Below are 13,987 nucleotides of genomic sequence, written 5' to 3' on the forward strand. Positions count from 1 at the left end.
TCTACATGGCGGACGACATTCCATATGGCGGGACTCCCCCAGACCACGAGATGGATCCCAGGGTCGAGCTCTTACCACTGAGCGAGCGCCCGTTCGACCCGGCGACCTACCGGCCGGCGATCCACGTTCTGCCCCCAGACGGCCTGCGTCAGTTCCGGAGCTTTGAGAGGTACGCGGCGCCTGAGCTACTACTACGCGAGCCTACCTCCCACCATTCATTCGGCACTTCTGAGGTAACTCTTCATCTTCTGCTTTACTTTCTGCAATGTAGGATACAAAACTGTCATAGTTAGTTGTACTCTTTAACTGCTGAAATCTGATATGCCGTAGACCGTAGTTGACTGTAAACATGCATACAACTGATATCTGTTTGAGACTGACACATGCACACACACTGCACTAGCCCTGAATCATTCAAACACACTGCACACACTGTATTTCACTGCACACACACTGGTACCCAGTATTTGTCTGAATCTGTCAAACTTACACACATGCCACATCTATTCTGAAACACCCAAACATGCTGACACAGCACACGTATTTTACTGTAAGCACACCGGCACCCGGTATTTGCTTGAATCTGACAAACTTGCATACATGCCATATCTGTCTTTTCAAAACTGCATGTTGAATATTGTCTTGCAATTGTTGTTTTCTGTTTGCAGGAGGGTTCCCATACCATTCGCGGGTATGGGAATACTGGCGCACGGGAGTGGTATGATGAGCTCCCTGATGCGGTCCAGTGCATCGTGGACCGAGCTGGCTTCGGTACCTTCTGCCGAGGGCTCTCCAGGTTGTCCACATGCAGACCTCTCCTTGCTGCTTTGGCGGAGAGGTGGTGGGACACCACCGATTCTTTCCATTTTTCTGCTGCAGGGGACATGACGATGACCCCTTATGACTTCTCGATGCTCACAGGCATCGGGGTAGGGGGGATCCGATCCCTTTCGACACCGACATGGATGAGTGGACCGCCGCTCAGGTCCATCTACTGGGGGAGGCCCCACCACTAGCTCGTCCAGGTTTCGTCCGATACTCCTGGTTCGAGACACAGTTTCGGGTCCAGCCCGTTTTGGAGGAGGTGCAGATGACCCCAGAGGACGAGGAGAGGTATGCTCGCGGCTTCCTCATGTTCCTGTTCGGGACTACCATCTTCGCCGACCGGGCGAACACTGTGCCTCTCTGCCTTCTCAGCGCACTGGTGGACGTCCGGGACATCTTGCACTATGATTGGGGCGGCGCTGCACTGGCCACCCTTTACGGCTATATGAGCTCGGCTTCTCGTGGCAGCGACCAGCTACTCGGAGGTTACTGGCGGGCTTGGGAGGTACATTTCTTCTCCGCTTTTTTCACTTCTGCCTCGTACTTTCTGTACCCTGTACACTGCACACACTGCGGTCTGCTTTACACTTACTGTATACTGTACACACGACACACACATACATTCTGCTTTACACTGACTGTACACTGCTCACACTGTACACTGCAAACAATACACTGCACAACACACGGCTCTGCCATTTCTGCTTTATTCTGTATATTCTGCTTTTTCTGATAGTCGTACTAACATCTGTCTTGCAGCTGTGGGTTTACGCCTACTTCCCTAGGCTTGCACCCGTACCAGTCGCGGAGCCTCCTCCGGCTGTCCCGTTCTCGAGTCGCTTCGACGGGAGATGCACCCGGCGACCACGGGAGACATTCGGCTTCTTCCGCCGATATTTTGACACCATCACCCCGGCCGAGGTATGCTTTACTTTCAGTTCATTTAGCTTCGCTTTCTCACTGCATGTTTCAATAACAGTAGATAACAAACTGTCTGTCACTTTCAGATCACATGGCGGCCATGGGCCTCCTTGCCGTCGGCGATGCGGGGTCGGTTCCCTGGTGCTAAGGAGACCTCGCGTTTCCGGATCTTGCTAGAGGGCCCGGTCTGTCGGGCTTGGTACCTGGGGGAGTGTTTTCTACGCCAGACCCTGGGGTTACGTGAGCAGATAGTCCCGGCTCACCCTCCTGCAGAGATGAGGGAGACTGAGGGGCTTACCGCTGAGCAGCTGGATGATTACTCCATCGGCTGGGAGGAGGCCGGCTTCCGAGGCACCGGCGACTATCAGGAGTACGTGCGGACGTACCTGATGCGTCCCTTGAGCGGCCGTCGAGCAGAGGGGGCCAGGCCTGTAGCATCGGCGGCTGGGGCCGGAGCGGGAGCAGGGGCTGGATCTTCGAGGAGGGCCCGGGTCCGTGGTAGGGGTGGAGTGCGGGGAGGACGAGGAGCTGGCTGGCCTGCCCTGCCTGCTGTACTGACTTTCCAGGGGCAGGGTGGGTCGACCTATCAGATCCCCTTCGCCCCTCCACCGGCTGGTCATGAGTTCATTGACGTCCCTGACCTACCTCCGGTATGTATTACTGCATTTCTGTACAGTCATTTCATTTCAGTTTGATATTCCACAGAATATTGATGCATCTGATACTTTTGCAGGCTTCTTCTGAGTACACCCGTCAGTCGTTGGCGATGAATGCCTCGATGATGGGGATGCTCCAGCGGACTTTTGACCTCCTAGCCGTCTACAGCATACCGGTATGTCCTTCTGACACTGGCCTCAAACCATTCATATACTGATTCGCATAATCTGATGCACGGCACAACACGTGATACACTGATCTCACAGCATCTGACACACTGCATATACTGCATTCTGCACTGTACTCTATACTGATAAATTGCTCACGGCATTCTTACACTGTACTCATACTCTGCATTCTGCACTGATAAACTGCTCACGGCATTCATACACTGTACTTACACACTGCATTCTGCACCTTTAAACTGTCTACAGTATACTGATGCATTTCCCTTTTTGTGTACTTTTCCAGCCTCCTTTCCAGATTCCCATGGCAGGAGGTGCTCCAGCTAGACCTGCTGTCCCTGCTCGGGGGAGAGATGAGGAGGGCCGGATATTTCCCCGTACCAGGGGAGGGCGTACTCACGTCGGGAGTAGCTCGCGAGCTCCAGTCCCGGATGATGACGACGACGAGGAGTCAGAGGCGGAGGCAGGGTCATCGGAGGAGGAGACCAGAGACGGTTCTAGCTCGGGCTCTGACGACGATGCTGATGATGCTCCTGGACCCTCGTCCAGGAAGAGGACTAGGACGGACTGACGGCCCCCGGAGTGCTTGACATGGATGCAGATTTTTGCTATCTTTTCTTTCTTGTACTTTTCTTTTTGTTGGTAGATAGATTACCTTGTACTGCCGCAGGCAAATTTTGTTTTCTTCAAAACTTGTACATTTGAAAAGATAATGAAATGAAACGGACTTTTTATCTAAAAAAGTGTTTACATTTACACATTTCATGCATTGTATCGCATCTCATCATGTTACACCTCAATGTAAATGGAACTGATTGCTTGTCTGAAAATTAAGCACTTGCACTGTAATAATCAGATAACTTAAACAGCCAACAGCCAAAATAACCTAAGCAACCCACTGCCTGATCCTTAGACACACAGCCCTTACTCTGTTAGGGATTAATCTGCATACAGTCCATAACACAGCATTCGGTTCATTCTGCACACAACAAATTCTGAACAAACAGCCCAATCTAACAGGATGGACCTCAAAGATGGAACCAGCTAAGGTTGAAATATGCTCGAATGTAGAGAATGGCACAGCATTCCGAGCATAAGTGATTTTTGAAATCGAATGAGGGTTTTTCAAACCGGGGTATCGAGCCTACAACTGAACACAGCGGGGAGGACTCAAATATAGGTGCACGACCTAAACACAATGAGACACGCTCGGAAAAGACTAAAAACAAAAGACGAGATTGTCAAATCAAAGAAACACGACACACAGACGCGTGAACGAAGATGGGGGACCTCAGATCACGAGGGGCCAGTTTCTCTAGGCATTGTTTCCCACCCTTTCTGATTTGTGATTCTTACATCACTCAACTCTCAAGCTCGGATTTTCTCTCGAAACCCTTTTCCTTACTTTTCTCTCAACTTACACCTCTCTATTCTTCATTCTCTCATTTTCCATCCCTCACCGGGGTGACTGATGAATGAACAGGGAGTTGCGGGTTCATGCTCAACACCGTTAGCTCACAGTTATTTCTTCTGACGGGCGGAGCGCCCTTCTGGCAAGTACGTCGATGACGGGGGAAAGACAGAACGCCTGGCTCGACTGTGCCCCTAGTTCATCATTTTAACCATTTTTTGCTTTTGCTTTCTACTAAAACAGTTTTGATCAAAATGAGAGTCGGATTAACGTACTTGTTCTATTTTTTATTTGAAAACCATGCAAGTCAGGCAGCAAGCATTGAAAGTTTTCCTTTTTTGGGTCCAAGACAATGGTCCAGTTTTGAAAAATGGAATAGTTTTCGAGAAAATAGTCAACCTCAGTAAAAATTTTCAAAAACTATTTTTCAAACAGCTGATGCTCGACAAGCATGGAGCTTACTCTTTGAGACGCGCAACCTCGGATCGGAGGCAATGGAAAATTGCCCCTGGTTTGAAGGGGGGTGGGAGGCAACGGAAAGTTGCCCCTAGTTTGAATGGCGTCTCACGACGGCTTGTGGCAACGGAAAGTTGCCCCTTGTTTGGGATGGTGCCGCAGCAATCCGCACATAGTCTTCATTGGCAGTGGTCGAGCTCTTGGACACAGAGATGACGAAGACGGTCACAACAAATATATGGACACAATCACCTTGAAGGGTGTTGGCCACTGGACTTTGAGGTGAAATTGAAACCATTGCATGGACTGAGACGCTTATGAAAGCGTTGGGGGCTGGACTTCATGATGAAGTTGCCTACGTATCCCAAACATGGGAATCAAGCCTTACGTAGTTCCGGTTAAGGTACACTCGGGTATTTTAACCTTCATTTTGTTTGGCTCTTACTTTTGCCAAGGCGCCCAATGCGGGTTTTCGACCTTGCGAGCTTATTTTCATTTTCTATTTTTTTTCTTTTTCATTTCTTTTTCTTTTTTCTGCTTTTCTTTTTTTTTTTGCATTTTTTTTTTTGTATTTTTCTCTTGCTCTAACTTTTGCCTGGGTCGCCCTTCCGGGTTTTCGCCCCAGCAAGCCTCTCAAAGGGTAAAAAGTGTAGCAAGTCCATGCCAAATGGTTTCTTTTGAATTGAAGCCTCTCTGTGTCCAGGAGAACGGCTGTTGCACTGATTTGCAGAAGAATCCATCACGGTTGCTCCACGAGCTTCTTCCGGCGAGATCCACTCCTTCTGATTTGGCTTTTGGTGCCTCTTGCTCGAGGGCTACTTCAAAACTGGCCACACGGGCCTCCTCCAACGGTTGACTGTTGAATGTTCCGGATGAGTTCGAGGTTCAAGACAACAGGTCGAATCTTGAGGCTGAGAGCGATCCTAGGCTGCGCAGTCTCAAGAGCGATTCCACACAGGTCTTCGCAGGGCCGCGTAAAACATTTGTTTTTGAAAGTTTTTAAGAAAGCGACGAATCGCTCGCGCCGAAGATAGTGTGGAACCAATCTGGATCAGGCCAGGGTCCTTCTCAGTACTCACGCCGACAAGCATGATTTCATTCATAAAAAGGCTTAGCACGCCTTTCTTTCTCTCAAAATGATCAAAATTTTGCAAAACCCGAGGAATTCCTTCCTCTTCGTTTTTATCACCGCAGTGTTCAAGAGGTTTGTTTTCTGAAAAACTTAGGTTAATGCAATGAGTTTGGCACACAGGAGAGCAGGCGAGATGTACTGTCAGCCCGATCAAATTCTCTGGTCCTTATGCTGAAAGCAAGCATGAAGTTGAGATAGCAACAACTGTTTCAATCGGCTCCGTTGGTGCAACTGGCCCCTCGGCAGAAACAGACTCAAGACAAAAACAGATAATAATTACAAAACAAAATGGTGTTCGAGGCAACAACACCAGAATCACCTGGTATTATATACAACGGGGACTGACTCGATACAATCAGACAGACCCTTAAGCAAAAAAGACTGACTCAAGACAAAGAGACAGACTCAAAACAAAAGACTGACTTGACATCCAAGCCAAGATTTACAAAACTCGGTTTCACCGATGCTCAAAAATGCGTGCCAGACGCTTCATCCAAAATGTACCAAATGTTGCCCGCAGGCGGTTCACTTTACATACTCGCAGTATCTGAGCCCTCGAAATCCAACAACTGAGTGGTGACGGGCTTGCCCGAGGTGGGTGGTAGGATAACCTTGTTATCAATCAAATCCTGCACTTCATGACGAAGGCGGGAACATCCATCGGTACTGTGACCGGACTGTTGATGGTACGCGCAGTACAAGGTAGCATCATGAGTGGCGGGGAGATTCTTCGGGAGTGGCCGGGGCTCCAAAGGCTTAAGATGCCCGTTCTTTGCCAATATTAATAATGCCCTAGACAAAGGCATGTGGAGATTGTGAAAGACCCTGCGCCCTCGGGGTAGGTACTTTGCAGTTTGAGGATTCTTACCAGATGCGCTGGCGAAAGGATCAGCTGGCGCTGCCTTGGCTTTTTGAACCTTCCCCGGTGCAGGGTTGGGAACTACAGGGACTGTCTGGGCATGACGGGGCCTATCCCGGTTTTTTGCCTGGCTTGAACTGCCTTTGATCGGAGTGGGGAAAGCATCATCCACAGCTTTGGTCACTATTGCAGACGTTTGTTGCTTGCTCATTCCTCTAGCCTTCAAAGCCTCGACTGCCCACAGCAGTTGCTCAATGGGGTCGGCATCTATCTTTGCCTTGTCTTTTCCTCTGGCCTCAGCCTGGTCAAGGGTCGGGGTTGGTGCTGGAATGTCGCAGCTATAGCCGGAAGCCACCTCTGGCTGGCTGAGCTCTATCACCATCCGCCCCAGTAGCGGGGGCTCCTGTGGTACAAAATTCCCGGCATACGGCGCCGCTGGTGGTGAAGCCGACATTCCATAGGCGAGGTCTGCCACAGACCTTTGGAGGTCACCTATCATCCCCATTAATTCGAAGGTGGTGGGCTCACGAGCCTGGTATAACTGGGGAGCCCAAACTGGGTGCACAACGGGCATCCTGGGCGGGTGTGACATACTGATGCTGGCTTCACTCTACGGAGCGGTCCCCTGCTCCAATGCAGCCGTCATAACCATAATTTCTTCTGAACTTTGTGCCGCCATAAATCCTGCCTCGGCAAAGGGGAGACACTGGCTGTTCTGTATCAACTCTACAACTCTCTGAACTGAAAGAAAAACAGGCAGCATTTCAGCCCAAACTGATCAAACACGGGTGTAGCCAAACAATTGTACCCTACTGCTGATCACTGTTCCCAGATTTCTGTTCCCAAAATACTGAATCTGATACCCGCGGATAACTGATTCCTGATAACTGATTCTTAGAAATACTGATTCTGGCGCCTTCGGGCCCGATACTCAAACTCGCAAACTGGTATATGCGTTCCTGTAGAGATACACTCTAAAAGCACATAGCAAGTAAAAGAGAGTTCAATCACCCCTATGTTGGGGTAGGGTTTCCCTGTCCTATTTTTTCAGGAGCTAGGGTTTCACTACGCACACAGCGGTTTCAAACAACTTAGCATCGGGTAAGCAACCTGTCCTAGTTTGGAATGGTCACTATGGATCCGAATATGCACTAGGTCGAATGGTCAAAAGGGTACCCCGGTAAACCGGGGTTTGTGTTCCCATGCTGTCAGAGCCCATAACCGGTTAGCCTTATGGTCATGTCTTGACAAGACAAGCCTCCGGCAAACCGTTCAGGAATGGCAGATGGCAAACACTGTGTTCCTAGGCGCACCAATGCACATGCAATGCAAAGAAACACATAAATGAAGTCAAAACAGGATATCACGAGTTCGAGTCAAACTCTCTAAAACTCCCCAGCAGAGTCGCCAGAAACTGTAACAGCGCCCGCGTGGGCCTCGTGCTACTACAGTTCGGACTCGCGATTTTTGTTGTCGCGGTTCTTAATCTGAACCAAAGAGTCCAAATCTGGCAAATCGTTTTGAGAAACAGATTTTTGAAAAAGTAGTGCCAAACATGGACTGCTTTGCCAGATACAGAGTCGCCACCTAAATATTTTAAAATGGGGGAATTTAGGAAACCCTGACTCGGTGCCGAAGGCCACATGTCCGTCATCACCGGAGTTGTCTCGGCTCGGGAGCTTGGGTACGATCGGGGAAGGTCAGCTATGAGCACCCCCTTTCGCCCGGTCCGAAGACCGGCCTCTACTAACCGTGATATTCTGTTTTGAAAACGTTTATGTGTTCTTAAACCAATTATTAGCCTAGAATTACTATGTTATACGCGCAGCAAACAAGTATAGACTAGATTGCCTAATTTGTAAAGAAACATTGCATATCCATTCGTTTTGAAAATGCTTTGGAATTTGCTACTCGCAAGTAGGCTAAAATACGGATTTCAACGAGTTTTTCCAACTCAAACAATCCAACCTTCACCCACAGGCATCCAAAACAGTTTAACACATAAGCATCTAGCTACATGTTAAGTCATGGCAATATTCACACTCATCTAATATGCTAAAGCGGAAATACTTACATAGTACTCCGTGCCAAAACAGAGAACTTGTTAGCAAACATGCATGGTCCAAGTCCATGTTAAGTGCCTAATGCATCGCATACAAAGTGTTGTTAGAATAGGCTCGGCTATCCTAAACATGTCATGTGAAAATGTACAATTATCACGTATACAGTTTGGGAATTGAAGTACGAATGCAATTAGCGTGATGTACCGAGCCTAATGCATGCAATACAAATGCATGGATGCACACATGCATAGCATGAGGTATGCTAATTTAAACGTGTCCTAATACTAACCATTAAAGCGGGTAAGTAAAAGGGAAGAAAGAAGTGAGGTTGGAAGACATACACACCACCCACGCACACTTATTACAGATTTGCCCTCACTCGGAGGGACCGAATAAATATTACAAATTGCGTAATTTAATTAACAAATTAAATAGACTAATTAAAACAGGAAAACGCCTCGGGAAGCGCGCCGCCATGCGCAAGCTGCCTCTGTTTTCTCTCCTATGCTCCTCTGGAGGCTGTCAAAACCTCAGGGTTGCATCCCTAGGCACTGGGGAGTACCACCGGCTGAGTGGAATCATCACCGGCACTGGTATGTGTCCATCGGCACAAAATTGAGTCTGTCAGCAGAGAAAAGGTTGCCGGCCGGCACCTTACACTGCCGGTCGGCAAAGAAAGTCTGCTGGACCTGCAACTCACAGCAACAGAGGGCAAAACAAGGCATGGCAGCACAATTCAAGGCATGTATGCACCAACCATGTCTCTTATCATTGTGATGACTCAAAGGGACATGTGCCTCGGTTCTCGGACCACCAACCACGCATTTCCATGCATGATGGCCCAAGGAACCAAGTATGCAACTTTGATTTCAAATGCATGCAAACCAATCAAACAAATTAGGCCTAATTCCTATCACCATTTCAAGGAACAAGGCATGCATGCAAGATGCAATGCAACCTAGGCATACAAGCTAGGAATGCAACATAGCATGGCAAGGCACTTATGCAAGCATACAAGCATACATATGGAAATGCAAATAAATGGAAAGATGGATTTATACATGAATTAGGCAGCTCTAATAAGGCCCAAAACAGTGGCCATAGTGCTAAAAAGTGAGGGCTAAATGGCATGCACACACATATGCGCATAAGGGCCAACACTTGAGCACAAATCAAACAACATTCAAGCACACTTGAAAGGAGGAAACATGATCAATTAGCATGCATTATAAGCCTTGAAATCATGCTAATATATGGTGCCAAACCAAGCAACAAAATCAAGCCAAAACATGCAACAAATAGTCCAAGTGTTCAAAGCAAATCAATAAGGCATTGAACTACACTTAACATGACCAAACATGGCATGCATTAAACAACTAAAAACAGATTTTTAGCATGTTAAAACAAGGCCAAAGGACTCCTTAGATGGCGTCTAAGTGGCTCAAATTCAAAGGCATGCAAAGGCATCAAAACATGGAGCACGCAACACATGCTTATGAGGCATTAAAGATGCATGCAAGGCAACCAATCAAGCATGGAAATGGGACTGAAATAACATATAAAGTGACCCCAAATCACCAAAACAATGCAAAGATGGCATGCTACACATGCACATACTCAAGGCCAACAAGCCCAAATACAAAGGAGCTATATAATGCATGCAAAGATCAACCCAAACGACTATGGACAGAGTTAAACATGGCAAAATAAGCACATAAACTTCACAAATGCAAGCCTAAAACATGCTCCAACAAAGGCTAACAACCTAGAACATGTTAAGGCACAAATAAGGCATTACATGGCAACTATGCTAAACATGCATGGAGTTCCAAAACCAACTTGAAATCATGTTATATTATAGATATATAAGCATGAAAAACAAACCAAACATGCTCAACACACACTCAAGCATGGGCTTCGCTAGGAGGCCAAAATATGTCCTTTTCAAGGACAACAAGGAGAGGGGGTGGCCCTCTCCTTCTTGGGACTTCAAAGCATCATCTTCACCACTGAAATCCCTCAAGATTTCAGTGGTGAAGAGACCTCAACACCAAAATCCCGGAGCTAACACAAAATGGCTCAAAATGAGGCCTTTTGAGGCCTAAGGGTGGTCAACACCCCTCAAACAACAAAACACTCTTAATAAACAATAAACAGGGCCTAAAAACAGAACTTTTTTATGTTATACAACAAGCACAAAAACAGCTCTAAGATAGGTATAAAATCAAAGCAAAAATGGGGGAAAAAGGGACTAGTTTCTTACCCTTGTACTCCTCTTCAACAATGGTGCTCCAATGGCCTTCTTGAGCTTGAATCCAACACCAAAATCTCAAAACACACTCTTTGGAACCTCAGCTCCAAGAGGAAGGTGAAACACTAGGTGTTTGTGTGCAATAGTGAGACACAAAACACCTAGTGTGCAAATAAGAGGGAAAGAGAGATAGAGAATGTATATCTAACCCTAACCCTAGAAAAACCAGTGCTTGGTCTGTATTTTCCTCTCTCAAAAATGTCTAAAAGCTCTCCCTTTGCCTTGGAGAGAGACCCTCTCTATATGCCTCTTGTAAAGCTTACAAGACAAGCTTTGCAAGAGGGAGATCCCTCCATACACGTGTATGGAGGGGAGCAAAAGCAATACAGCTGTCTAAAAATATCTGCAAAAGCAGATGAACAGCAATCGGCCGGCCAAAAATGTCATCTTGGCCAAAAAGAGTGCCGACCGGAACAAAAGAGTGCCGACCGGCAACAAAGAGTGCCCGCCGGCAAACAATATTGCCGGTGGCAGCAAAAACCAGCCGGTGGCATCTAACCACTGCCGGTGATAGGTGGGGATGGTCTACAAGCCCCATTCTGCCCTTCCAAGGCAAGATACAAGTGTTTGGTGCAAAACCAGACACTAAACGGTCGAGTTCGGGGATCCTGAGGCAAGGCGCGCGGGCCGAGGCCTCCGGGAACTCCAAACGAATACAAACATGGAAGATCACCGTGTGTTCAAACGGTGACGTCCAAGTCTTGAGGACGGTCAAAAATGGGGTGTCTACACTTGGGAGGTACAGAACCTAGTTTCCCTTTTCATTGCTTTACTCAGCATTTGTACTTTTGCTTTGTTCGACACTTGTACTCTCTGCATCGTCTGTATCTGCTCTTACACTGTATGCTTTATGCTTTGCATTTTCTGTACACCATACATGCTGCACACTACATACCATACACTGCACACACAGGATCTAATGTCCGCTCTAGGCCTGCATTCGTTATGCACTGTACTGCGTTTTGCTTTCTACATGTTCAACAATCTGTTCATACACTGTGCTGATCACATCTTTCTAACAGCTGTGGGTATACGCATATTTCCCAACACTTGCTCCGGAGCTTGTGGAGGAGACCCCAGCGACGGTCCCATTTTCTGATGTATACGACGGCCAGCTCCGTCGTTAGACCCGAGAGAGCTTCATGTTCTTTCGGCAATTTTTTGACACGGTCATGGCGCGCGAGGTAAGTCTGCAATACGATTATTTCAATTAACTCGATGCACCCACCTTAGTTATTTGACAACTGGTCATCTTGTTTATTCTCTTTTCTCAGATCACGTGGCAGCCATGGGATGCGATCCCATCAAGACTCCAAGATCAGTACCACACTGCCCGGACTATGTCTCAGTTCCGCATTCTCTTCGAGGACCCGATTTGTCGCGCCTGGTTTTTGAGTGAGCGCTTGTAGACACCCCATTTTTGACCGTCCTCAAGACTTGGACGTCACCGTTTGAACACTCGGTGATTATCCATGTTTGTGTTCGTTTGGAGTTCCCGGAGGTCTCGGCTCGCGCGCCCCGCCTCAGGATCCCCGAACTCGACCGTTTAGTGTCTGGTTTTGCACCAAACACTTGCATCTTGCCTTTGAGAGGCAGGTTGGGGCTTGTAGACCATCCCCACCCATCACCGGCAGTGGCTAGATGCCACCGGCTGGTTTTTGCTGCCACCGGCAATTTAGTTTGCCGGTCGGCACTATTTGTTGCCGGTCAGCACTTTTTTGTGCCGGTCGGCACTTTGTTTGGCCAAGATGGCATTTTTTGCCGGCCGATTGCTGTTCATCTACTTTTGTAGATATTTTAGGACAGCTGTATTGATTTTGCTCCCCTCCATACACGTGTATGGAGGGATCTCCCTCTTGCAAAGCTTGTCTTGTAAGCTTTACAAGAGGCATATAGGGAGGGACTCTCTCTAAGGCAAGGAGGAGCCTTTAGACATTTTTGAGGAGAGAGAGGAAAATACAGAGGAGAGCTCTGGTTTTTCTAGGGTTAGGGTTAGATATACACAACCTATCTCTCTTTCCCTCTCATTTGTACACTAGGTGTTTTGTGTCTCACTATTGCACACAAACACCTAGTGTTTCACCTTCCTCTTGGAGCTGAGGTTCTAAAGAGTGTGTTTTGAAGTTTTGGTGTTGGATTCAAGCTCAAGGAGGCCATTGGAGCACCATTTGTGAAGGGGTCTTCAAGGGTGAGATTCTAGTCCCTTTTTCCCCCATTCTTGCATTGATTTTATACCTATCTTAGAGCTGTTTTTGTGATTATTGTATAACATAAAAAAGTTCTATTTTTAAGCCCTCTTTATTGTTTATTAAGAGTGTTTTGTTGTTTGAGGGGTGTTGACCACCCTTAGGCCTCAAAAGGCCTCATTTTGAGCCATTTTGTGCTAGCTCCGGGATTTTGGTGTTGAGGTCTCTTCACCACTGAAATCTTGAGGGATTTCAGTGGTGAAGATGATGCTTTGAAGTCCCAAGAAGGAGAGGGCCACCCCCTCTCCTTGTTGTCCTTGAAAAGGGCATATTTTGGCCTCCTAAGGAAGCCTATGCTTGAGTGTGTGTTGAGCATGTTTGGTTTGTTTTTCATGCTTATATATCCATAATATAACATGATTTCAAGTTGGTTTTGGAACTCCATGCATGTTTAGCATAGTTGCCATGTAATGCCTTGTTTATGCCTTAATGTGCCTTAGGTTGTTAGCCTTTGTTGGAGCATGTTTTAGGCTTAGTCTTGTGAAGATTATGTGCTTATTTTGCCATGCTCTAGGTCTGTCCATAAGTATTTGGGTTGATTTTAGCATGCATTATATAGCTCTTTTGTATTTGGGCTTGTTGGCGTTGAGTATGTGCATGTGTAGCATGCCATCTTTGCATTGTTTTGATGATTTGGAATCATCCTACATGCTATTTCAGTCCCATTTCCATGCTTGTTGGATTGCCTTGCATGTCTCTTTAATGCTTTGAAAGCATGTGTTGCAATGCTCCATGTTTTGGCCATGGTGTATGCCTTTGTATTTGGGCCACTTAGATGCCATCTAAGGAGTCCTTTGGCCTTGTTTTAACATGCTAAAAATCTGTTTTTAGTTGTTTAATGCATGCCATGTTTGGTCATGATAAGTGTAGTTCAATGCATTATTGATTTGCCTTGAACACTTGGACTACTCTTTGCATGTT

The 13,987-nt window shown here is 47.1% G+C and overlaps 1 protein-coding gene across 1 annotated transcript; it reads left to right on the forward strand.

The window, feature by feature from the left end:
- Positions 1 to 1,584: 1,584 nt before the first annotated feature.
- On the forward strand, positions 1,585 to 3,332 carry LOC145792466 (uncharacterized). Its single transcript, XM_082873152.1, has 4 exons — positions 1,585 to 1,746; positions 1,833 to 2,396; positions 2,480 to 2,578; positions 2,875 to 3,332. The coding sequence occupies exons 2-4, from the start codon at positions 1,869 to 1,871 to the stop codon at positions 3,157 to 3,159; spliced, it is 912 nt and encodes a 303-aa protein (XP_082729278.1). The 5' UTR covers positions 1,585 to 1,746; positions 1,833 to 1,868; the 3' UTR covers positions 3,160 to 3,332.
- Positions 3,333 to 13,987: the final 10,655 nt, after the last annotated feature.

Source organism: Camellia sinensis, chromosome 6 (assembly GCF_055761805.1).
Source record: "Camellia sinensis isolate YWXY chromosome 6, ASM5576180v1, whole genome shotgun sequence".
Lineage (NCBI taxonomy): Eukaryota > Viridiplantae > Streptophyta > Magnoliopsida > Ericales > Theaceae > Camellia > Camellia sinensis.